This window comes from Saccopteryx bilineata, chromosome 8 (genome assembly GCF_036850765.1).
Source record: "Saccopteryx bilineata isolate mSacBil1 chromosome 8, mSacBil1_pri_phased_curated, whole genome shotgun sequence".
Lineage (NCBI taxonomy): Eukaryota > Metazoa > Chordata > Mammalia > Chiroptera > Emballonuridae > Saccopteryx > Saccopteryx bilineata.
Window position 1 is genome coordinate 75,262,805 of NC_089497.1, and position 26,924 is coordinate 75,289,728.

Sequence of the window (26,924 nt, forward strand, 5' to 3'; positions counted from 1 at the left end):
CTTCCCCTCCCGCAGCCAAGGCTCCATTGGAGCAAAGATGGCCCGGGAGCTGGGGATGGCTCCTTGGCCTCTGCCCCAGGTGCTGGAGTGGCTCTGGTCTCGGCAGAGTGACGCCCCAGAGGGGCAGAGCATTGCCCCCTGGTGGGCAGAGCATCGCCCCTGGTGGGCATGCTGGATGGATCCCGGTCGGGCACATGCGGGAGTCTGTCTGTCTCTCCCCGTTTCCAGCTTCAGAAAAATTAAAAAAACAAAACAAAACAAAAAAAAAACGAAAGTGCAACCACCCCAAAGGATTTTGGCTGAATTGTAAAGGGTACTTGACTTTAGGGCCCTTAGGGCAAGAGGATGCTCAGAAGGTATTTGCTAAAAATAATGCCATTTTTGAAGCTAAAAGGTCATTTTGGAAGTTCAAGTGTAAATATTTATTTTGGTAAATCTTGAGTACATGTTTAAAATCTCCAAGCCTCAATGTCTCATCTGTAAAACACAGAAAGGTCACAAAATGACTTCACAAAGGTCACTTTGAAAACAATGTAAAAATAATGCAGTTACTTAACACATTGCTCAGCAGACAGTAAATGCTTAGTGACAGTCATTATTTTAGCTTTTACTCACATTTCATAACCTTTGCAGCAATCATTTTACCTTTTGGACAACTCAAGTGTTTGCAAAGGACTTTAAAGAATCTTAAGAGATTGCATCTAAGTAAAATGTGTGTGTTTAAAAAGAATGACAGATGGCTAAAAACTATGAAAACAAACTGAGATCTGTTCACTGAAAATGTTTATTAAGGTGTTAAGTGTTTTATATAGTTGGTTCAATATTTGTATAATTTAAAACTCTGAGTTGCCCCTGAATAATCCAGATGTCTACAATATAGTCTTGTACATAAACTACTATACTTCCTGATACTTAACACATACAGATTTCTGTAACTTCCATTTATCAAACAAGTAAAACATCAACCTTTCAAAGTTATTATACCTTTAAGGAGTTTACAAATTTGTATTTCTCCAAGTTTTTTCTTTTTAATTTTAAACCTTAAATGAGGAAGCTGAAATTGCCAAATCAAAAGCCTTTATCTTCTACTCACCATATATACATATATCAAATCATCACGAACACTTTAAATATCTTACAATTTTTATTAATTATACCTCACAAAGCTAAAAAAAATTAAATCATACACATAAAAGGCTTAGTCTGAACCAACATTGAGAAACAGCAATGGAAGAGGATCTTTTATTCATCACTCTGAGCAAAAATACAGAATATATTAATACTTTATTTTCCCATAAAGAGAATATAGTAATAAAAAGTCAGTTATCAGGACTTATTTTCGGAGAATGATCGATGAGCTCCTTGTCAATGGTTGGATACTGAAACCAGGGACCATCGCCTCTGGTGCGCATTAATCTCCGTACTTCCAGCTCCTTTAACCTGCAACAAATGTAGCAATGTTGTGAGTCTAACATTCTCAAATACATATTTAATGAGCTACCACCATAGAAAACAACCCCTGGAGAGTCTTTTGCTTTATGTAAACTATAATGAACCTCTACAGATCCATGCGTATGCATAAAAATGATATCTACCTATAACCAAAATTTAGGACTTATTTTTTACTTTAATTATCTTGCTTATATAATTAGCCAACAAATATTGTTTTTAATGACCAAAACATTACTTGAATTGATAATGAGCTCCCTCCTACTTTCCGTGAGTCTGTCTGACTGCCTCCCCGTTCTCAACTTCAGAAAAATACAAAATATATATATATATATCTGTGGGGGAGTCAGTTACAGGAGGCAGTTCCTTTCTATTTTATAACTTTCTTTATGCTTCAGTTTTTAAAATACCTAAATATTATATAACTTTTCTTTTTTTTATTTTTTTGTGACAGAGAGAGAGAGAGAGAGAGACAGACAGACAGACAGATAGGAAAGGAGAGAGATGAAAAGCATCAACTCTTCATTGCGGCTCCTTAGTTGTTCATTGCTTTCTCATATGTACCTTGATGGGGGGGGAGCTACAGCAGAGGGAGTGACCCTTGCTCAATGCAGTGACCTTTGGTCTCAAGCCAGCAAGCATGAGGTCATGTCTATGATCCCAAGCTCAAGTCAGCGACCCCACACTCAAGTTGATGAGCCCGCACTGAAGCCAGCGACCCTGGGGTTTCGAACCTGGAATCCCCTGTGTCCCAGTCTGGCGGTCTAGTCACGGCGCCACTGCCTGGTCAGGGCTAAATATATACTTTATAAAACTGTAGGTACTCCCCACTGTACACTCACATGGGCATCTTTTTTGGGGGGCAGAAATCAGGGTTTTTTGTTTTTACTTTCTTCAATTTTCAAACTGCTTAGGATCTCTTTATTTCTAAGGAATTCTGGGATCTGGTCTTCTAACTGGAACTCAAAAGTTATGTCTGAACTGACCAGGCAGTGGTGCAGTGGATAGAGCGTCAGCCTGGGATGCTGAGGGTCTATTTTCGAAACCCCGAGGTCGCTGCTTGAGTGTGAGATCACAGACATGACCCCATGGTTGCTGGCTTGAACCCAAGGTCACTGGCTCAGCTGGAGCCCCCAAGCCAAGGCACATATGAGAAACAATCAATGAACTAAGGAGCAGCAACTACAAGTTGATGCTCCCCTTCCTGTCTGTCTCTCTCTCACTTAAAAGTATATGTCTGAAGTTCAATGTTGCTTGGTATGAGCCATATTGTTGTGCCATGCTCTTAAATACTTAATGACAGTTCCATATGGTAACTCTATATACATACAATTACATATCTAGAAAACAAACCAATCATATGTTCTTTTAATCATTTAAATAGTTTTCAATAAATAGCAATTTTTATAAATTCCAAAGATTAAAGCAGAATGAACAGAAAGCAGACAGATGGCAGTGGCCGAGAGCAGGGAGGGACTCACCAGAAGGGCGGAGAAAGGGGCTCACTAGACCAGAATGACCCAGGTAGAGGCGTTTAAACAGCCACATACTTATACCAAAACCCCACTGAACTTAACAGTACATTTGATTACATGTAAACTTCATTCTAAACACCAAAATAAATCTCATACAGCAGCAAATTTAAAAGTAGCAAAAGAAAACATTAGTAACCACTTAAAACAATAAATTTGACTTTTATATTTACTTATTTAATTATTATTAGAGATTTATGCATAACACAAAATCCCAGAAACTAAAGAAAAAGATGATAAACCTGACAATAATGAAATGAGTAAAAAAAAAAAAAAAAGAAATGAGTAAATACATATAAAGTAATTAAAGCAATGTTACATAGCAATGTTCAAAATATATTAACTACTACTAACTTTTGTTATCTGAAACAAAAACACTTTTTTTTAGCAATAGAAACAGAGAGACAGAGACAGGGACAGGGACAGGGACAGACAGACAGGAAGGGAGAGAGATGAGAAAGAAGCATCAATTCTTCGTTGCAGCTCCTTAGTTGTTCATTCATTGATTTCTCATATGTGCCTTGATTGGGGGGCTCTACAGAGCGAGTGACCCCTTACTCAAACCCATGACATTGGGCTCAAGCCAGAGACCTTGGGCTTCTAGCCAGTGACCATGGGGTCATGTCTGTGATCCCATGCTGTGCCAGCCACCCCCCGCTCAAGCTGGATGAGCCCACGCTCAAGCCAGTGACCTTGGGGTTTTGAACCTGGGTCCTCTGTGTCCCAGTCTGATTCTCTATCTACTGTGCCACCACCTGGTCAAGCCAAAAACACTTCTATGTTGCAAAACATTCTACACTGTCAAAAAACAAATGACAAGCCAGGAAAACATATTTGCAAGAAAAACAAAAATTAATTTATTTAATGCACAGATGAGTAGGAAAATGGGCAATTTAGAGAAAAAGAAATACAACCAATTGATATATGAAAAAATACTCAACTGTACAAAAAATAATAAATTGAGTGACTCTGGCTGGTTGGCTCAGTGGTAGAGTGTTGGCCTGGCGTGTTGAAGTCCCAGGTTCGATTCCTGGCCAGGACACACAGGACAAGCGCCCATCTGCTTCTCCACCCCTCCCCCTCTCCTTTCTCTCTGTCTCTCTCTTCCCCTCCCGCAGCCAAGGCTCCACTGGAGCAAAGTTGGCCCAGGCGCTGAGGATGGCTCCATGGCCTCCGCCTCAGACGCAAGAATGGCTCTGGTTGCAACAGAGCAACGCCCCAGATGGGCAGAGCATCGCCCCCTAGTGGGCATGCCAGGTGAATTCCTGTCTGGCACGTCAGACTCTGTCTCTCTGCCTCCCCGGGCTTCTCACTTCAGAAAAATTAAAATTAAAAAAATATTTAAAAAAATACAAAATTGAAATGAGATAACATTCTTCAACTATCTCATTAGCAAAAACATTTAGGTTTGATAAATTCCATTACTGCAAAAAGGTATGAAGACGCAGAAACTATCATGGATTGGTAACAGAAAACACAACCACACAACTGTTTGGAAGAGTTCAGCTATACACATCTAAAACTGAAATATACAACATCTGGTTTATCAGTACCACTGCTAAGAACTTATATTCCAGATACACTGAATAAATATGCAAAAATATGCATAAGATGAGATAATATACTATAGGCACTTTGTAGAATACAAAAAAATTTGGAAAACACTTATGTACTGACAATGGGAGACTGATTAAAAAAAGAAGGCACATTCATGAAAATATATGGAGCAGGCATTAAAGAGAATAAGGTATATACTATTACAGAAAGATCACCAAGATATATATATTTAAGTGAAATGAAGACAAGGTGCAGAAGAATTCCACTGTGTTAATTTTTTTTTTTTTTTGTATTTTTCTGAAGCTGCAAACGGGGAGGCAGTCAGACAGACTCCTGCATGCGCCCAATCGGGATCCACCCGGCATGCCCACCAGGGGGCGATGCTCTGCCCATCTGGGGCATTGCTCTGTTGCAACCAGAGCCATTCTAGCACCTGAGGCAGAGGCCACAGAGCCATCCTCAGCGCCCGGGCCATCTTTGCTCCAACGGAGCCTTGGCTGCGGGAGGGGAAGAGAGAGACAGAGAGGATGAGAGGGGAAGGGGTGGAGAAGCAGATGGGCGCTTCTCCTGTGTGCTCTGGCCAGGAATTGAACCCAGGACTCCTGCACGCCAGGCTGACGCTCTACCATTGAGCCAACCGGCCAGGGCCTGTGTTAAAATATTTTAAAATGATACATAAAAAAAATATTTTTTTAATGCATAAAATTTTTTCTAGGAACATATATAAGAAATCAGTAAACAGTAGTCACCACTAAGGATGGACTGGGTACAAGAGGAAAAGAAACTGGGGGAGGGGAAGAGGGAAGAGAGGACTGATTTGTTTTGGGTTTTTTTTTGAGAAAGAGAGAGAGAGAGAAAGGAAGGGAGAGGGAGAGAAAGGCAGGAAGGGAGAGAGATAAGCATCAACTCATCATTGTAGCACCTTAGTTGTTCATTGACTGTTTTCTCATCAGTGCCTTAAATGGGGAGTTCCAGCTGAGCCAGTGACCCTTTGTTCAAGCCAGTGAACTCTGGGATCAAGACAGCAATGTCATGATTTTGAACCTGTGTCCCAGGCTGACGCTCTATCCACTGCACTCCTGCCTGGTCAGGACTGCCTTGTTCTGAAAAGAGTAGAGTATTTTTTTAAAAGAATTCTTTTTAATCTGATAGACATTATGTCCTAATTGTTTCCTAGTCTCCAGCTCATAGTCTCTAAACAGGCTAATTCTCACCCATCTTCATTCTTTTACATAGAGCAGCCTATAGTGTTGAAACAGTTTCATTAAATTTTTTCTTATGGTTGGAATATAGTAAGGATTTTCTTCCCTCCCCTCTCACCCCCTTTTTACCGTAAGTCAGCCTTTTCAGCTTCAATTTGAAGGATAGCCATTGTTCGTTCATAATTCTTTTCAGGACTATCATAGAAATTTCGGGCAATCCATCTAGATATAGGATGCTACAAGAGAAAATTTGTGTAAAATTAAGTTTCTGAACAATATTTTGCTTTTCCACTTTACTCCTCTTTAAAATGATAATCTCAGGTAAACCAATAACACTTACTATGTGTCAACTACTTTATGCATATTTTAAATAATTTTAATCTATTAGGTAGATACTATTTTTGTCCCCATTATACAGAGGAACAGATTGCACAAAGTTATACGGTCACTAAGCGGCAGCATCTGGATTCACACCAGGTCTGACTCCAAAGCCTGTACTGAGTACCCAAAGAGGCAGAGTTAGGAGCCAAACCCAGAGTTTGGTGATCCAAAAAAAGTGGAGTTCTTTCTACTGGTTAGGATAGATAAACTAATTGTATGGCTTATATTAAGATTTAATAATGAGGTACTTCTTCCTAAAATATAATTCATTCAGATATAATATGATAGGATATTCTAATAAGGCCACTCACTACCACACTGGTAAAGACAAGCAGCAGAATTAATTCTGGGGTTTCAGCAGCAGTGACAGTGACTAATTAGCAGTGCAGGCTCTGGAGCCGAGATTGCCTAGGTTCAAACATGGGCCATATCTCTTGGGCAGGTCACAATCTCTTTTTTTTCTTACAGAGACAGAGAGAGAGTGATAGACAGGGACAGACAGACAGACAGGAACGAAGAGATGAGAAGCATCAATTATTAGTTTTTCGTTGTGCATTGCGACACCTTAGTTGTTCATTGATTGCTTTCTCACATGTGCCTGGACCGTGGGCTTTCAGCAGACCCAGTAACCCCTTACTCGAGCCAGCGACCTTGGGTTCAAGCTGGTGAGCTTTTGCTCAAACCAGATGAGCCCACGCTCAAGCTGGCGACCTCGGGGTCTCGAACCTGGGTCCTCGGCATCCCAGTCCAACGCTCTATCCACTGCGCCACCACCTGGTCAAGCCACAATGTCTTTTTTTTAAAGATTATTTATTTATTTACAGAGACAGAGAGAGAGTCAGTGAGAGGGATAGACAGGACAGACAGACAGGAACGGAGAGATGAGAAGCATCAATCATTAGTTTTGTGTTGCGCATTGCGACACTTTAGTTGTTCATTGAATGCTTTCTCATATGTGCCTTGACCGTGGAGCTACAGCAGACTGAGTAACCCCTTGCTCGAGCCAGCGACCTTGGGTCCAAGGTGGTGAGTTTTTGTTCTAACCAGATGAGCCTGCGCACAAGTTGGCAACCTCGGGTCTCGAACCTGGGTCCTCCGCATCCCAGTCCGACGCTCTATCCACTGCGCCACCGCCTGGTCAGGCCACCATGTCTTTTAAGTCTCAAACTTTTTTACCTCTAAAATGAGGATAATAGTACCTTTTACATGGAATGACATATTTGCAGAGCACCATAGTGCCTGCTACATATACATAGTAGGTGTTCAATAAATGAGCTAATAGTACTATTGCTAAAATCCTTTCTATGGCATTAAACATGGGATACACCAGGGGTAGTCAACCTTTTTATACCTACCGCCCACTTTTGTATCTCTGTTAGTAATAAAATTTTCTAACCGCCCACCAGTTCCACAGTAATGGTGATTTATAAAGTAGGGAAGTAACTTTACTTTATAAAATTTATAAAGCAGAGTTAAAGCATATAATAATAATTACTTACCAAGTACTTTATGTTGGATTTTCGCTAAGTTTGGCAAAATAAATCTTTATAAAACAACTTACTATAGTTAAATCTATCTTTTTATTTATACTTTGGTTGCTCCACTACTGCCCACCATGAAAGCTGGAACACCCACTAGTGGGCGGTAGGGACCAGGTTGACTACCACGGGGATACACTGTGACTGTTACTCTGCTAGTTGGAGAACACAATGGAATAATCCTTCAAAAAACCATAAAGCTTAATATAAAAACAATGCAAAAAATTACCAAAAAGTTATGTGTAAAAAAGTGAGCACAAAATGAATTCATCTCAAATATTTCGATATTAAAAACTGAATATAAACCTATATCTTAATTGCTAAATTAAACATTAACCAGTGCACAGAAAAGACATTTCAGAGAAAGTAACTTATACCAACCTTGAAATATTCCCAATGTTCTGGGATATAGCCGTCTGGAATTTCTGCTAGCTCAGCCTCACCTGATAAGAGAAAATAGTGATGTTCAACTTCAGGATCAGGAATGTATAATATTGTCTTCATTAAGTAAGAAACAAACTTCTTGTAGTTTTTAAAGGGCCTTTTATTTTATCAATAAATAGGAAGGGAGAGAGATGAGAGCATCAATTCATTGTTGTGGCACTTTGGTTATTCATTGATTGCTTTCTCATCTGTGCCTTGATTGGGGGGCTCCATCTGAGCCAGTGACCCCTTGTTCAAACTGCTGACCATGGGCTCAAACCAGTGGCCTTAGACTTCAAGCCAGCAACCTCTGGGCTTAAACCAGTGACCTCAGGTTTTGAACCTGGGTTCTCAGCATCCCAGGTTGACGCTCTATCCACTGCACCACCACCTGGTCCAGTATGATATCTAATATTTTAAATTCACTTCAATCCTGTTGAAAATTTATTCATTAGCTATATTTAGATGTTTTCTATACATAAGGCACTGTTGTAGGATTATATAAGAGTTTCTCATTATGTTTTTGTTTAGTATAACAAGATATAACAACAGACATTATTCCCTCTGGTTTTCCCTATACCAACTAGAGAAAACATTTTAGGGTTCAAGATGTTAGAATTACTTTAAGCAGAATTTCCCAGAAAAATCTAAAATTTACTGTCATTCACAATTCTATTCTTTTTTAGATGATAATAGTACGTGTTCTAAAATGAAAAAAGCACTGGCACTCCTCAGCCTCTCTCACACCTATCTCTTTCTATTGTCAGTATTCTGTCTTGTGAAAGCTTGGTTTGGGAAATGAGGAGGAAGACAAGGCTTTCTGACGTCTTTTATGTGGCCGCTACAGAACTGATGGCCTAAAGCTTTTGGAAGAAAATCAAGATGATTGAAGCATTTATCACTGCACCCTGGTCAGGTAGCTTAGCTGGTTAGAGCATCATCCTGATATGCCAAGGTTGCAGGTTCGATCCCTGGTCGGGACATATACAAGAATCAACCAATGAGTGCATATATGAGTAGAACAACAACAACAACAAAATCCGTGTTTCTCTCTCTCTCAAATAAATTGTTTAAAATTTTAGAAAATATCATTGTATACTCTTATGGATTAATATTTATTTTAAGATAAATTCTCATGCTCTTATTTAATTATTTAAAGAGCTTTTCCTTATCCATAATTTCTTTTTTTAGTTAATGTACATAGGTTTTTTAAATTGACCAACTTGGTTAGGAGGGAGGGACTTACCAATAAATACATTCACCAGAGTTATGCCAATTACTACTGGAAGCCCAGTCAACAAAATGTAGAATTTCTGTTAAAATTAAAAAAAAATTTTCATATAACCATTTCCTAACTCTCTTTCCCCACCCTCAAATTGTACTTATTATATGTTTACTTATAATTCTTACAAAATAAACTTGAATATTGGAGACATAGTATCAAATTATTTATTTGTGATTTTTTTGCTCTAGTTTAAGATGCCTATATTTAATACCAAAAATGAAAGAAAAAAGTTATGTAAGTATAATACAATATATATTTAATGTATATTGTACTATATATCTATTTACAAAATAGCTAATTACAATATAAAATATCTAAATACAAAATTAAATATTTTACAATGTAATGAAAGTTAGAAATTTTTATATTAAAAAGTATATACAGAATTGTACACCTGAAACCTAGATAACTTTATTAGCCAATGTCACCCCAATATATTCAATACAAAAGAAAAGAAAAAGAAGAATATACAGTGGTACCTTGAGATACGAACAGACCAACATATGAAATTTTTTTTTTTTAAGATACAAGCTGCGACTCGGTCTGTATTTTTGTTTGAGATCCAAGCGAAATTCCGAGATATGAGTCGTGATTTGGGAAGCTGCCGCTAGTTGGCATGTTGGCGCATGGGTCCAGTATCGGCAGTTTGATATCCGAGTTGACTGACTTACGAGCTCGGTTACAGAACGAATTAAATTCGTATCTCAAGGTACCGCTGTAAAAGCATCAGAGTGATATCAACCACTGTATAAAGTCCAAGTCACTCATGATAAGAAAAGTGAGAACTGAGCCAAGGCGATGGACCAGGCCGACAGAGCAAGAGGAGGTTGGGGACAGCACACGCCCTGGTGCCAGTGGAGGCTCACAGCTTTAGGAACAGCGGCAGAGTGTAGACACCCTTCTATCTTCTAAGCCCCTACTTTTCAGTATAAAATCCTGAGTTAATAAGCAGAGTCAGTAACCTGCTTTACTCTCTGAATCAATGTTCTCAAATAAGAGAGAAATAAAAATATCATATCTCAGAATACTGGCATACCTTATTTAAAGAAATACTTCAATTAGTTCTTTGGTATTTTATTTTTTTGTATTTTTCTGAAGCTGGAAACGGGAGGCAGTCAGACTCCCGCATGCGCTCGACTGGGATCCACCCAGCATGCCCACCAGGGGGCGATGCTCTGCCCATCTGGGGCATCGCTCTATTGCAACCAGAGCCATTCTAGCGCCTGAGGCAGAGGCCAGAGAGCCATCCTCAGTGCCCGGGCCAACTTTGCTCCAATGAAGCCTTGGCTGCGGGAGGGGAAGAGAGAGAGAGAGAGAGAGAGAGAGGAAGGAGAGGGGAAGGGGTGGAGAAGCAGATGGGCAGTTCTCCTGTGTGCCCTGGCCGGGAATTGAATCTGGGATTCCTGCACGCCAGGCCGACGCTCTACCACTGAGCCAAACAGCCAGGGCCAGTTCTTTGGTATTTTAAAGACTAGTTTAATGATACAAATAATTATCCCCAAATAAATCTGTTTTCAAAGGTCTACAGTTTATAGGTTTGTTTATTTATTTATTTACTTAAGTCAGGAACACAGGTTATTTTTCAAAACTCCATAATCTTAAGAAAGGAATAGCCTATTTTTTTTTACCTCCAATAAGCATAAAAGCCTTTTTTTTTTAAAGAAAGAAAGGTTAACTTTAAAAGAAACCCAGGAACAAATCAGACCTTACTACTCTTCTCAATACCTTCTGAGAAAAGAAATGTAAATTTATAAAATAAAGTCTTTCACAAAATGAAAGATGTCTTCTAAACAGGCCACAGTGTTTTTCCTATTTATATGGAGTTTAGTTCCAACAAAACCTTTGACTCACCAGTAACTTCAGAAAACGCTTGTCGTAGAATCCAGATGGTTTGATAACAAACAGTCTTTTCCCATGGTCTCCACTGTGTCGCACAGGAGCTGGAAACATTAAAATACCCTGTTTTATACAGGTTTCCTTTCGGTATACTATTATTTTCTGAGATAAAGTCAGATTATAAAAAAATGTATATGAATAAATGTTTGATACTAATTAAGGTTAAAAATGCATGCCTCTTTATTTAAGTATTACAGGCAGGGCAGATAGGGTATCTTTAAACAGATTGATGTACTGTTTACACTATAGCTTTCCTTATTTTTATTAAATGTTAAAGAAATATCTAAATAATTGTTTGCATTTGTTTAACTAGCAGGCAGGAAGGTCAGAAACCCTTGATGGGCTATTTTGTTTACTCTCTGCAATAAATATCTTCTAATCTACAAAAGAAATAAATTTAAATGATGGCATTCCATATGAGACAAACAACACTAGAACTAGCTATAAAATAAATGGAAAGATATTTATTTAACATATATCAGCAGGAATTTGAACTTGTTAAAAAAGAAAACTCTACATATCTGGATAAAATCTCTGTAAGCCATTCCTCATTACCAATATCCTCTGCTTCAAATTCTCCCCATAGCCTGACCTGGGTGGCACAGTGGATAAAGCGTCAACCTGGAATGCTGACGTCACCAGTTCAAACCCTGAGGCTTGCCTGGTCAAGGCACATACAGGAAGCAAATACAAGTTGATGCTTCCAGATTCTTCCATCTCTTTCTTTCTCTCTCACTCCCTCCTCTCTCAAAATCAATAAATAAAATCTAATTATTTTATTTATTTACTCATTTTAGAGAAGAGAGTCAGAGAGAAAGAGAGAAGGGGGAAGGAGCAGGAAGCATCAACTCCCATATGTGCCTTGACCAGGCAAGCCCAGGGTTTTGAACCGGTGATCTCAGCATTCCAGGTCAAATGCTTGATCCACTGCGCCACCAGAGGTCAGGCAATAAATTAAAAAAAAAAAAAAAAAAAGAAGAAGAATTTAAGAACCCCCCCCCCCATCATGGCTCAGCAGTAAAGCATGGGCCTGGCATGTGGAAGTCCCAGGTTCAATTCCCAGGCAGGGCACACAGGAGAAGCGCCCATCTGCTTCTCCACCCCTCCCCCCTCTCCTTTCTCTCTGTCTCTCTCTTCCCCTCCCGCAGCCAAGGCTCCACTGGAGCAAAGTTGGCCTGGGCACTAAGAATGGCTCTGTGGCCTCTAACTCAGGCACTAGAATGGCTTTGGTTGCAACGGAGCAACGTCCCAGATGGGCAGAGCATCGCCCCCTGGTGGGCATGCCAGGTGGATCCCAGTCGAGTGCCGGGTGGATCCCCTGGTGGGCATGCCGGGTGGATCCCAGTCGAGTGCAGGATGGGAGTCTCTCTGCCATCCTGCTTCTCACTTCAGAAAAACACATCAAAAGTAAATAAAAATAAAAAAATTCCTCCCCTAGATCGTATTTAACCTGGTTGGAGATAAAGTGATGCAAAATTTCACTCCAGGGTCTTCCTTCTACATTCTTTCCTTCTCTGGAAGTCTGGAAACATCACACAGGCACTCTAAGCCCTTTCTTCCAGAAGCAGATAAGGCTCTGTTACTGATAAACTGAGGGTTACTCTACATTCTGTATCCTTGTTCAAGGTTAAGTGTTTGGAACACCCTCCCCTCTATTGGAATCTGTTCTTTAGGTGAAAATGACATTTTATCCTCCAAGAAACCAACGATCTCCCAATCAGATGAGACCTTTCTTACCTTTGAATTGTTGTATAGTCTAGGGAGGTATATAATTGCTTTCACTCCACCAATGAAATATAAATGTCTTAAAGGCAACACTGTTCTTTTAATTTTGGTATAACCTGTAGCAGTTTCCAATGAATTTAGGAGGATTACTCACAAAAGAATTAGAAGCTGGCATGAATTTATTAAGCACAGTTCATACCACTAAGTCTTTTAAAATAACAAGGTAAGAGAATTTGCATTTAAGTATGCATTTCAGCAAATCACTTGAAAGATGGAATTTTTTGTGAACTAGATGGAAAAAAAATGGGCTGGGTGTTGGGCAGATAAAATATATTATGCTTACTTTGTAAAAGATAACGCTGCCCATGTGGAGGTGCCCAGGTGATATTAATGTGTGTTGGGGGCAGGCAGAATCGTTGTAGCCTGGGGCTTGGTTTTGGGATTAAGCCTTTCCCACCCTTTTTGATGTGGGTTGGTACAATCCTATCATGCCTTAGAGAAGTGACTTTGTATTAGAGACTTCCCTATTTTGTATATTGGATTAAAGGTTTTGAATCTACACTATAAAATGGGGGCAGGACGAGAGCTTGCTCTCTTGGTTCCTGGGATGATTAGCATGAGAGAGCAGAGGGAGCAGAGCAGAGAGCAGAAAGAGGCCATGTGGCCAGGAGAAGCAGCCAAGATGGTGGATTGCTGAGTGAGACGCCAGTTTGTGCAGAGTTTGTATCTGGGATAAGGAAGGAGATGGGGAACAGAGGTGAATAAGTCTGGTGAGCTAGAAACCTTTGATTCTAGGAAACTCGGATAAGTCAGTAGCTTTGTGAGCACTGAATGTGAGTGGGTTTTGGAGCCCAGTGTGCATTTTTACTTGCCCGCCGGGTGCAAGCTAGAATTAAAGACTATGGCCCACCAGTTTGTGGCTCCATTGTTTCTTTACCGACTGTCCGAATCCAATGCGAACCTGCATGGGCCAGGAGGCTGCTGTGATGGTGGCCATGGCTTCTGGCTTTACACTGGTAACAGTGTAAGTTCCTACTATGTGTAGTGTAGATCTTATGCTAGGCCTACAGTCTAAAAGGAACATAGAGCCTACTGGATGAAAGAGACATTAAATAAATAGACGAACAAAGTTACAAATCTATAAAAACAACAGAAGAAAGAAACAGGATTCAGTGTCAGAAAAGAACAGACCCAGAAGTAAAGTTCCTATTTACAGAGGATGTTCTGTGTCCGGGGTGGGGGGGTGGGGGTGATGGTGTGTGTGTGTGTGTGTGTGTGTGTGTGTGTGAAGGAAAGGACATTATAAGCTGAGACAAAAAGCAAGTTAAATCAAGTTAAGTGAATTTGAATGGGTAATTCAAATTTTGACTGATTATACCCAAAAGTAGTGATTACTTAACGCGGTGCCAAGGCTGTCTCCACAGCCCCGTAGGGTCAGGGTTTCCCTGAATGGCCTACAGCAGTGGTCCCCAGCCCCCGGGCCGCGGACCTGTACTGGTCTGTGGGCCATTTGGTACCCGTCCACAGAGAAAGAATAAGTAACTTACGTTATTTCCATTTTATTTATATTTAAGTCTGAACGATGTTTTATTTTTAAAAAATGACAAGATTCCCTCTGTTACATCCATCTAAGACTCCCTCTTGACGCTTGTCTCGTAAGTTCGACAATTATATTTAAAAATACCACAGTTTTTAGGCTGGTCGCATAATTTTATTTTGTTCATTTATCCGTCCCACCCTAAAGGCCGGTCCATGAAAATATTTTCTGACATTAAACCGGTCCGTGGCCCAAAAAAGTTTGGGGACCACTGGCCCACATAATGGTGTTCCTGACGAGTCACAAAACTACTGCTATAAGAGTGGAGGCTACACTGATGATGAAATGGGGTCCCCCAAAAGTCTTCATATGCATTTACAAAAGGTTGATTCTAAAATGATTAAATATAAGTGGAAAGTCCTTCTTGGACACTGTCCCTGCCCCTCCAAAAAAAAAGTTTAATGGGTTACAAACCTAAAATAATAGTCACTGGCATGTGATTACCAAAAAAAAAAAAAAACCAAGGTAATTTGACCTTTTTAAAATTTTTACTTAGAGAGTGAGACAGGAACGGGGGAGAGATGAGAAGCATCAACTGTAGCTGCCCTGGAGCATGACCCCAGTTTATGCAAGGGGAAGAAAAACCACCTGGAAACTGACATTTTGAAACTGAAAGAACTGAGGCTGATTGCTTTTCAAAAAAAGATGGTAGCCAGAGACCAGATGCGAGTCTTGAAAGAGCTGAGGGCTGTCCCAGGACCAAAGGCATGCACTATTCTACGTGAGTTGAAGGGAAGAACTAGAATCAACGTGGTAAGTGCTTAACAAAAGGAAGACGTTTCTAACAATTTCAGTGGTTGAAAATAAAACTGGACTCGCCTGCCTTGTGGTTGCAGAGTGGATTAGTGCTGACCTGGGTGCCGAGGTCGCTGGATCAAAGCCAGGCCCAGTCAAGGCACAGACCAGAAGCAACTATGAGTGATGCTCCTTGCTCATCCCCCTGCCTTTCTCTCTCTCTCTCTCAAAAAATCAATAAATAAAATCTTCAAAAATAAAAATAAAGAAAATAAAAGAAAACTGGACCAACTCTCAACTCTCCATTCATTATTCAAGTACCAATAATGGGCTGTAACAAGAATTAGCATAGGGGCTGGCCTAGAGCAGTGTTTTTCAGTCACCAGGACCAGTGCCGGTTCAGAAAAAGAGTTAACCACCCTGATGTTGTATAAAGATTATAAAACTAATGATTTTTTTAAAAGATTTTATTTATTTATTTTTAACACTTTATTTATTCATTTTATAGAGGGGAGAGAGAGAGGGAAGGCGGAGGAGCGTAAAGCGTCAAGCCCCTTATGTGCCTTGACCAGGCAAGCCCAGGGCTTTGAACTGGTGACTTCAGCATTCCATGTCGACACTGTCGACTGTACCACCACAGGTAATGCCTTGTTCTAAGGTCCTTTTCCTCAAAGAATCTGAATATAACCAGAATAAAACCAACTCATCAATCTCAATGGTTTCCTTCCAATGCTAAGAACTCTTTTTAAACTTATTTTGCCCTTTGTCTGGAAGCTTTACCCAGGCTTTTTTGTGTGTGTCTGTGACAGAGACAGAGAGAGGGGCAGATAGGGACAGAAAGGAAGGGAGAGGGATGAGAAGCATCAATTCTTCATTGCAACACCTTAGTTGTTCACTGATTGATTTCTCATATGTGCCTTGACGGGGGGTGGGGGGGGGCTCAAGCTGGCAACCTAGGGGTTTTGAATCTGGGTCCTCCACGTCCTGGTCCAACCCTCTATCCACTGCGCCACCGCCTGGTCAGGCTCCCCAGGCTTTTTGAATGGACATCTCCACAAATCCTCCAAGGCTAAGATCAAATGTCAACTATTCAAAGGGTCTTCTCTAGCTACATTATCCAAAGCTGGCCTCCCACTTACTCCCATTATCTGTTACCTGATTACAGGCATAACTCCTCTCATTGTGCTTTTGTACTTCACCAGTGTTGCATGTTTTAAAAATAGAAGGCAGGACCCTCACCCAGTGAAAAGACCACTACCTGCTTTACTGGACTGAGATACTCATGCTACTGCAGTGGTCTGGAACTGAACCTGCCGTACCTGTGAGGTATGCCTATATTTCTTTTAGAACAAGGAGCACTAAGCCTAATCATTTTGTTCAAGTCCATCTGGTCAGGAACTGTCTTATTTGGTAATCTCCAGTACCCTTGGTTCCCACCAGATACTAGTCACTCTATAAATATTGTTGAATTTACATTTCTTAAGTAAATTAAAAGCTGGTAGGAGATCTTTCCTTAGTCCCTGAAAGTAAATCTACTCAGAAGAGACAGTATACTTCTAACTTCCCCTTTCAATTAGACAAACACCGTGTACAGGTATACCACCCAGAGGGAAGGATATAAAAATTAAACCTGATGGGGTTTTAAGGACAACTGATTATGAACTGTAATAGATACGGAAAATGGGAGACTAGTCTAGCTGCATTCTAGCAATATTAATGCAGCTATTAATGTGAACTGCTTGCTTTTTCACACGTAATTATCCTATTGTTAAACAACAATTATTCATAATATTAAATGTGCTAGAAAACTCACTACTATGGACTTTTCTAAAGTATATTTCAGAGAACAAAACTCTTTCCAAATATTCTAAGCCTTCACGACTTGTTTATGTATCAGTGTTGTGCTTACTATCTAAAAATCTTAGGTTGAACGTTGTTTACACACAAGTGACTGCCAGGATTTGTGTAACTCAGACCCTCCTCCCAAGAAAATAGGCATCTTCACCTGACCAGGCGGTGGCGCAGTGGATGGAGCGTCGGACTGGAATGTGGAGGATCCAGGTTTCAGACTCCAAGGTCGCCAGCTTGAGAGCGAGCTCATCTGGCTTTAGCAAAAAGCCCACTAGCTTGGACTCAAGGTTGCTGGCTCGAGCAAGGGGTTACTCATTCTGCTGAAGGCCCACGGTCAAGGCACGTGTGAGAAAGCAATCAATGAACTAAGGTGTCCCAACGAAAAACTGATGATCGATGCTTCTCATCTCTCTCCATTCCTATCTATCCCTCTCTCTGACTCTCTCTCTGTCTCTGGGAAAAAAAATTGGCATCTTCTACCACTTTATAAAGCCTGGAATTTCTCAAGTATTCATTAATTATGTGCAACTAGTTTATTTTTTATATTTTTATTTTCTGAAGTGAGAAGCAGGGAGGCAGAGAAACAGACTCCCGTATGTGCCTGACTGGGATCCACCCAGCATGCCCACTAAGGGGTGATGCTCTGCTCATCTGGGCTGTTGCTCCATTACAACTGGAGCCATTCTAGTGCCTAAGGGGTAGGCCACAGAGCCATCCTCAGTGCCCGGGGCCAACTTTGCTCCAGTGCAGCCTTGGTTGTGGGGAGGGGAAGAGAGAGATAGAGAGGAAGTAGAGGGGGAGGGGTGGAGAAGCAGATGAGTACCTCTCCTTGTATGCCCCGACCTGGAATCGAACCCGGAATATACACATGCTGGCTGATGCTCTACCACTGAGTCACTGGCCAGGGCGCAACTAGGTTTTAATAACAATATTTTTAAATGCAAATGACTTTTAGAATAGTTATGTTTTTGACAATTGTAGTCTTTGTGAAAATCAAATAAGATACTATAAAATATTTTTGTGTTTCCAAGACAATAAAAAACATCATTTTTGTCTGACCTGTGGAAGCACAGTGGCTAAGGCATCAGCCTGGTTTGAAACCCTGGGCTGGGCTTGTCCAGTCAAAGCACGTAGGAGAGGCAACTACCGCAAGTTGATGCTTCCCGCTCCTTCCCTCCCCCTTTCTCTCTCTCCTCTCACTAATCAATAAATAAAACCTTAAAAAAGAAAAAAAATGGCCCTTTTCTTTCCTTCAGTCTCAAGACTGTTCCCAGTTAATGGCACCACCAACTCAACTAGCTAGGCTAAAAGTCTCGGTCACCTTCCTCGCACCCACCCTCATTCATCAGTTGTCAAGACCTCATGATTTTAAGACTCATACTTTCCATTTCTCTCAATGCTCTCTTTACCTCAATGGCTTAACTAATGAAACATCCTCTAGTGTAGTAAGGTACCAAAAAGCTGAAAAATTAATATGAGAAAGCAATCAATGAACAACTAAGGTGTAGCAACGAAAAACTGATGATTGATGCTTCTCATCTCTCTCTGTTCCTGTCTGTCTGTGTCTATCTATCCCTCTCTCTGTCTCTGTAAAAGAAAAAAAAAATGTAAGGGTCGTGGCCTGTGTGCACCTAAACAGCCACTAGGGGGAAATCTTCCATTGTCTATGAAGCTTTGTCTTTGTCAGAAAATTTAATTGAAATGAAACATGCTCACTATTTATGTCAAGTCTTTGTTTAATTCTAAATCTGTCTGTTTTTAAGGCCTGGTTTGAGTTTTTGTGTTAAAAATTAGAAGTTTCTGACTAAAAAGCAATCTTAAATGGCGAATTGTTTATTCTCTTTGTTCTTGGATACAAACTTTAGCATCAGGGCCCTCTGTCAGACTTCTCCCCTGAAGAAATTAGTCTCTTCTGTTGGCTCCTTTTCCTAGTCTTGTGTAATAATGAATACCTATTTAGTCAAACACCCTTTATTCTGGGTGCTAGTTAATTATCTGTCTTATCTTTCTTGCTTTCATTACTGCACTAATTTCTGGAATTTCCTGAAGTAGTTTTAATTTTGTAATTGGTAGCCTTAGCTATTAAATATGGGAGGAGGGGCCAGTTCACAAAAGACTTAGAAAATAAAACAAGTGAGGATTGTAGTAAGGTACTAAAAAGATGACAAATTAATATTGATATTCTAGGAGGAAAGGTCAGGCTTTCCTGTCCCGTCCTTCCTGTGGGGAGGGGAGGGAGAAGAATGTAGAAGTTTCTGGCTTGCAAGAACGAGTTATTTAGTTTTAAATCTAAAATAAAGGTTAACCTGTAATACACCATATCAACAAAACAAAGAACAAAAACCACATGATCTTATCAATAGACGCAGAAAAGGCATTCGATAAAATACATCACAATTTTATGTTTAAGACTCTCAACAAAATGGGTATAGAAGGAAAATATCGCAACATGATAAAGGCCATATATGATAAACCATCAACGAACATCATATTAAATGGCACAAAACTGAAGGCTTTTCCCCTTAAATCAGGAACAAGACAGGGTTGTCCAATCTCTCCACTCTTATTTAATGTGGTACTAGAGGTTCTAGCCAGAGCAATCAGACAAGGCAAAGAAATAAAAGGCATCCATATCGGAAAAGAAGAAGTAAAGGTATCATTTTTTGCAGATGATCCTATACATCGAAAACCCCAAAGAATCCACAAAAAGACTACTAGAAACCATAAGCCAATACAGTAAGGTCGCAGGATACAAAATTAACATACAGAAGTCAATAGACTTTCTATATGCCAACAATGAAACATTTGAGAACGAACTCAAAAAATAATCTCCTTCACAATTGCAACAACAAAAAAATAATGTACCTAGGAATAAACATAACAAAGAATGTAAAGGACTTATATAATGAAAACTACAAACCATTGTTAAGGGAAATCGAAAAAGATATTATGAGATGGCAGAATATTCCTTGTTCTTGGTTAGGAAGAATAAATATAATCAAGATGGCCATATTACCCAAAGCAATATACAAATTTAATGCAATTCCCATCAAAATTCCAATGACATTTTTTAAAGAAATGGAGCAAAAAATCATCAGATTTATATGGAACTATAAAAAACTCCGAATAGCCAAAGCAATCCTAAAGAAAAAGAATGAAGCTGGGGGCATTACAATACCTGACTTCAAACTATATTATAGAGCCACGACAATCAAAACAGCATGGTATTGGCAGAAAAATAGACACTCAGACCAATGGAACAGAAAAGAAAGCCCAGAAATAAAACCATATATATATAGTCAAATAATTTTTGATAAAGGGGCCAGCAATACACAATGGAGAAAAGAAAGCCTCTTCAACAAATGGTGCTGGGAAAACTGGAAAGCCACATGCAAAAGAATGAAACTGGACTATAGTTTGTCCCCTTGTACTAAAATTAACTCAAAATGGATCAAAGATCTAAACATAAGACCTGAAACAATAAAGTACATAGAAGAAGACATAGGTACTAAACTCATGGACCTGGGATTTAAAGAGCATTTTATGAATTTGACTCCAAAGGCAAGAGAAGTGAAGGCAAAAATTAATGAATGGGACTACATCAGACTAAGAAGTTTTTGCTCAGCAAGAGAAACTGATAACAAAATAAACAGCCAGCCAACTAAATGGGAAATGATATTTTCAAACAACTGCTCAGATAAGGGCCTAATATCCAAAATATACAAAGAACTCATAAAACTCAACAACAAACAAACAAACAATCCAATAAAAAAAATGGGAAGAGGACATGAACAGACACTTCTCCTAGAAAGAAACACAAATGGCCAACAGATATATGAAAAGATGCTCATCTTCTTTAGCTATTAGAGAAATGCAAATCAAAACTGCAATGAGATACCACCTCACACCTGTTAGATTAGTTATTATCAACAAGACAGGTAATAGCAAATGTTGGAGAGGCTGTGGAGAAAAAGGAACCCTCATTCACTGCTGGTGGGAATGTAAAGTAGTACAACCATTATGGAAGAAAGTATGGTGGTTCCTCAAAAAACTGAAAATAGAACTACCTTATGACCCAGCAATCCCTCTACTGGGTATATACCCCCAAAACTCAGAAACACTGATACATAAAGACACATGCAGCCCCATGTTCATTGCAGCATTGTTCACAGTGGCCAGGACATGGAAACAACCAAAAAGCCCGTCAATAGATGACTGGATAAAGAAGATGTGGCACATATACACTATGGAATACTACTCAGCCATAAGAAATGATGATATCAGATCATTTACAGCAAAATGGTGGGATCTTGATAACATTATAAGGAGTGAAATAAGTAAAGCAGAAAAAACCAGGAACTGCATTATTCCATACGTAGGTGGGATATAAAAGCGAGACTAAGAGACATTGATAAGAGTGTGGTGGTTACAGGGGGTGGGGGGAGAGGGAGAGGGAAAGGGGGAGGGGGAGGGGTACAAAGAAAACTAGACAGGTGACAGAGGACAATCTGACTTTGGGTGATGGGTATGCAACATAATTGAATGACAAGATAATCTGGACATGTTTTCTTTGAATATATGTACCCTGATTTATTGATGTCACCCCATTAAAAAAATAAAATTATAAAAAAATAAATAAATAAAATAAAGGTTAACCAAGAAACTTCTTCTCTTTCAATAGGAGACAGAATTTACATGCCACCATGCATTGATTGTAGTTCCTCCCCTTTTTTGGAATCTTGAGAGTAAAACACCTCTAGGCTAGTGAGGGAAGATGAACCCTAAAAGATTTCTAAACATCTTTTTTTTTTTTTTTGTATTTTTCTGAAGCTGGATACGGGGAGGCAGTCAGACAGACTCCCGCATGCACCTGACCGGGATCCACCCGGCACGCCCACCAGGGGGCGATGCTCTGCTGCGACCAGAGCCACTCTAGCGCCTGAGGCAGAGGCCAAGGAGCCATCCCCAGCGCCCAGGCCATCTTTTGCTCCAATGGAGCCTCGGCTGCGGGAGGGGAAGAGAGAGACAGAGAGGAAGGAGAGGGGGAGGGGTGGAGAAGCAAATGGGCACCTCTCCTGTGTGCCCTGGCCAGGAATCGAACCCGGGACTTCTGCACGCCAGGCCGACGCTCTACCACTGAGCCAACCGGCCAGGGCCAAGATTTATAAATATCTTTGATTGTGTTACCTTGAAAGTCTTAATGTTTCTGTGTATCCCCCTAGCTTGTGCCATGATGTCATGCTCTCCCCCGCCTTTGTGTGATCAAGGGTATGTAAACAGCCCCTAAAATATTTTTGGGGCACATGATTTGGGCTTCCAGACTGCCCCATGTCAGCTATATGCGGCCGGCATATTTAATAAATCTCCTCCTTTAATAAAACTCTTCAAAATTCATCTGGACCTGGTGTCTCTACATAAACCCGCAGATTTGAGATATGGTACTTTACAACACTAGAAGCCATCCAATTCAGAAGCATTTTCTGAAAATACCTGACTGATGACTTTTTTTGCTAAAACTCTCTGCTGCCTAAAAAATAGTTAAGATACTTTGGGTTTGTATTCATTCCCACCCCTCACCAATTTGGTCCCAACTTCCCTTTAAAAAAATTTATATTTTTAAATTACCATCTACATTCAATACCATTCCACATTAATTTCAGATGTACAGCACAGTGACCAGAAAATAGTGTACTTGATGAGTGGTCCTCCAGTGCTTCAAGCACCCACCTGGCCCTGAACATACTTATTACACTATTATTGACTATATTCTCTATGCTGTAATCCACATTTCTGTGACTATTCTCCAACTTCCCTTATTTTAGCTTTCTCTTTCAACAGCTACATATCCCAAGAGCCCCATACAGATACATCAGAAAACACATCCTTTTCTGCCTGTAATTGTACCTGTTAAAACTACCCCCAGTGAAAATGCTCCATCTTCCACACCACTTTGATTATAATTTTAATACTATTCTGTTTTTTAAAACCAAAATATGCACACTAAAAAAAAAAAGACTAAAAAAGAAAATCACTAAAACAATATGTGCACATCAGTATTCAACATTAAAGTTCACTGCAGCTACGGGGAGAACTTCAGCTCATTTCTTGAATCCCTTGCTATTTGCAATTTAATAATTTAATTAATTAGAGAAAATACTTTAATTTGCTTGTTTTCTGAGTGGGTTTTTTTTAAGGTTTTATTTACTGATTTTACAGAGGGGGGATTAGTGAGAATTATCAACTCGTAGTCGCTTCACTTTAGTTGTTGGTTGCTTGTCCTATGTGCCTTGACTGGGCAAGCCAAGCGTTCACAACTGGTGACCTTAGCATTCCAGGTTGACGCTCTAACCACTGCGCAACCACGAGCTAGGCCTGAGAATGATTTTCACTGAGGGTAAATACAGATAAAGACAGTACCAGATGTTTAAGAAATATGTAGCCACAGGGCCCTGTAAAAGACTAATGCTAGATACTGTAGATTTTCCCCACAACCACTTTATATGGTAGGTTAAAATTCTCATCCTCTTTCTCTCTCCAGTTCTTTTTTTTTGTTTGTCTGTTTTTTGTTTTACAGAGACAGAGGGAGAGTCAGAGAGGGATAGACAGGGACAGACAGACAGGAACGGAAAGAGATGAGAAGCATCAATCATTAGTTTTTTGTTGGGCATTGCAACACCTTAGTTGTCCATTGATTGCTTTCTCATATGTGCCTTGACTGCGGGCCTTCAGCAGACTGAGTAACCCCTTGCTCGAGCCAGCGACCTTGGGCTCAAGCTGGTGACCTTGGGGTCTCGAACATGGGTCCTCTGCATCCCAGTCCGATGCTCTATCCACTGCGCCACTGCCTGGTCAAGCTCTCCAGTTCTTATGGTAAGAAAAAAGCTCAGTTCAAAATGGGATTTCTAGAAATATACAAAATTATTCAGAAATATATTTCAAGGTTCTAAATACTCATCAATAGGAAAGATAAATGTTTTATTTTATTTCCCTTTCCTGTCAACAGAGCAAGCACACTTGTAATAGACATCCTCTTTTTTAGAGATGAAAAAATGTTCCAAGATATTAATTGCCTTCCAGGTAGCTTCCCAGATGTGATGACTCAAGGTCACATAGCTACTAAACTGTGGAGCCAGAATTTGAACCTAGGCAATCTAACTCCAGGGGAAACAACAGAAGACAAGGTCCTCTACTCTGGGAACTCACTTTCATCTAGGGGCAGACAGAAATGTTAGGTTTAGGTTCAGAGCTCCATTACATCCAGAGCCCCTTTAAAACTCAAATTCCCATCACCCAAATTCCCAGTAGGGCTCAAAACAGAACATTCTCATCCCCTACTGTGAGGTTGTAGTTAATTTGCTTGCTACTCTCTCTCTCTCTTAGTGGCTTCTTGGCCTTTACTTTGAAATGTAGCAAAAAGTTTACCTTTGCAGGAATGTCAGGGAAAGCTTATGTTGGGAGGGACCTATTAGGGGAGTTTAAATCACAATAGTTGTTTGTCAAAGCCTAACCACAGGCCCAAAGTCACCAGGTCCCAGTTGTTCCTGGGAGAGTCCTGACCTCTTGGCTGTCTTGAAGATTTACCAAGGACACCAGAAAGGACCATGCTGATTAGGCCTGTGCTGCATCAGAAAGAACTTGTGTTTCTGCAGCTGAATCCCCCTCCTCCTGCTCATCATCAAACCAGTGACCAAGGCCACAAACCCTGATATGTTAATCTGAGTATGTCCAGGTGCACCCAACCCCATGCCAGCAAATACCTGCAGCAACCACTATATCTAATGCTCCGTCCTGCAGCTGGGGACTGACATCCTTGCTGGTCTCAGCCCACTTGCACCCGGGCACTTTTAAAATAAATTTTCCTTTTGGAACACACTAGCCTCATGTTTTCAGTTCGGATGGCAGTTTCTGCCTTTCAATAAATAATATAACAGATTAAAACCTTTCATTGCAGTGACAGACAAGGATTCACATGCAAAATACCTTTGAAAGCAGGTACACATCTAAAATACAGTAACCCTTAGTATTGGTATTACATCTTTTCCTGCTCCCAAGGGAAAGGGCTCAGATTGCCTGTAATGATCCTTCCAGAATTCCATGGGCCAGACTGGGATCTACCAGCCATGCCCACTAGGGGGCGATGCTCTGCCCATAGGGGTCGCTGCTCCATTGCAACCAGAGCCATTCTAGCGCCTGAGGCAGAGGCCATGGAGCCATCCTCAGCGCCAGGGCCAACCTTGCTACAATGGAGCCTTGGCTGCGGGAGGAGAAGAGAGAGACGGAGAGAAAGGAGAGGGGGAAGGGTGGAGAAGCAGATGGTCACTTCTCCTGCGTGCCCTGGCCGGGAATTGAACCTGGAACATCCACAAGCCAGGCTGATGCTCTACCACTGAGCCAACTGGCCAGAGCCTAAAAGGGGGAGGGGGGTTATTTTTTTACCTCCAGCTAGGCATGGTGAAATACTATCCTAGCGAGTATTTAAAGTGGAGGAAATTTGTATTCAGAAATGGCTTACAAAGGGGCTTTATAAAGGAATGTTAGCAAAGTACACTGCTCACAAAAATTAGGGGATATTTTATAGCTTCATATTCATTTTGAAATATCCCCTAATTTTTGTGAGCTGTATAGTTCTGTAAAAGGTTCAAATTCCTGCTGGAAATGTGTCAAATACTTTCCATCATTTCCAGCAAGGCCCTATGCATAATGCCTCATCACGAGCCTCTCCTCCTGTCCGCACATGACCGAGCATCAGTGGGCACCTCAGCAACATAACTTCCCATACTGTGGGATCAGAACCTAATTCCGAGGAAAGTACAAACAGCCTGGTGCCCGAAAGACATGGGGTCTCAGTTCTGTGCCTTTCTGACCTCAGCTTCACCCGCAAATGAGCACCAACTGGCACGGATCAATGGTAAAGTATTGTACAAGTGATAATTAATAAGGTGACCAATCATCCTCCTACAGGGAGGACAGTCCTTCTTTTGTAAGTTCTGTCCTCCCTCGAAAAGTGTCCTCCTACATGTCCTCCTTTTTCATGCTGGAAGACTAATCTGTAAATGTCCGTATTTGATCTCCTATTGCGTGTGATGTGACATATTTGTATCTAAATGAGTACTTTTCTCTTACAATTATTACTAAAGTTAAAAGGCATGTAAGCATAATTACAACATAAAATATTACAAATGTTTTTATTATGCATTTGTCATATTATAGTGTATACTGTTGTAATGAATAAAACGCTTATTTATTTATGATAGTTTTCTTCATTTTATTTTTGTCCTCCTTTTCATTGTAAAAAAGTTGGTCCCCTTATAATAATTTAAACGCGACCGGTCTGATTACTTCAGGAAAACCCACAGTCTCCTCGTGGAGCACATCCTTCATCCCTCCTCTGGAACACAACCCCGCCAAAGCTCCCAACCCGCTCGGGGCCCCACCAAGGTCACCGGGAAGAGTCCTCTAGCTCTCACCCCGCTCCCCCTGGGAGCGCTTTGTCCCGAAGCCAGCACCCACCGGACGTCTTCGGAAAGCCACGCGTGAGAAACCCGCCGAATCCAAGTCGAGGGCCAAGGCAGCGGCCAGTCAGAGCGACCACTGCCGCGACCGACGACCGCTGCAGTAAACTCATAGCCGCCATGGCTACTGAGGGCAAAAGAAAGAACCGGGGAGGGCAACGGGAGCCGAGAGAGCCAATCTTCCTTTGAGGGCAAAGACGGAAGGCAGCAACATTGAGTGAGGGCAAAGGCTGTTCCTGTT

The 26,924-nt window shown here is 40.7% G+C and overlaps 1 protein-coding gene across 2 annotated transcripts; it reads right to left on the minus strand.

The window, feature by feature from the left end:
• Nucleotides 1-395: 395 nt before the first annotated feature.
• Nucleotides 396-26,888, minus strand: NDUFB5 (NADH:ubiquinone oxidoreductase subunit B5). 2 transcript variants are annotated; one of them, XM_066241491.1, is made up of 6 exons: nucleotides 26,682-26,881; nucleotides 11,219-11,307; nucleotides 9,329-9,395; nucleotides 8,041-8,102; nucleotides 5,870-5,976; nucleotides 396-1,440 (listed from the first exon to the last, which is right to left on the minus strand). In XM_066241491.1, the coding sequence occupies exons 1-6, from the start codon at nucleotides 26,803-26,805 to the stop codon at nucleotides 1,320-1,322; spliced, it is 570 nt and encodes a 189-aa protein (XP_066097588.1). In that variant the 5' UTR covers nucleotides 26,806-26,881; the 3' UTR covers nucleotides 396-1,319. The 2 variants fall into 2 exon arrangements, with proteins under 2 accessions (XP_066097588.1, XP_066097590.1); XM_066241493.1 differs by lacking the exon at nucleotides 5,870-5,976 and having other exon boundaries at nucleotides 26,682-26,888.
• Between the last annotated feature and the right edge of the window lie 36 nt (nucleotides 26,889-26,924).

Coding starts and splice junctions, on each gene's coding strand:
- NDUFB5 (XM_066241491.1), bottom strand. CDS start 26,805: ATGGCGGCTATGAGTTTACTGCAGCGGTCGTCGGTCGCGGCAGTGGTC. Junction 5,977..8,040: donor AACATTGGGAATATTTCAAG/GTTGGTATAAGT, acceptor TTTCTCTTGTAG/CATCCTATATCTAGATGGAT. Junction 1,441..5,869: donor GCTGAAAAGGCTGACTTACG/GTAAAAAGGGGG, acceptor CATTTGTTGCAG/GTTAAAGGAGCTGGAAGTAC.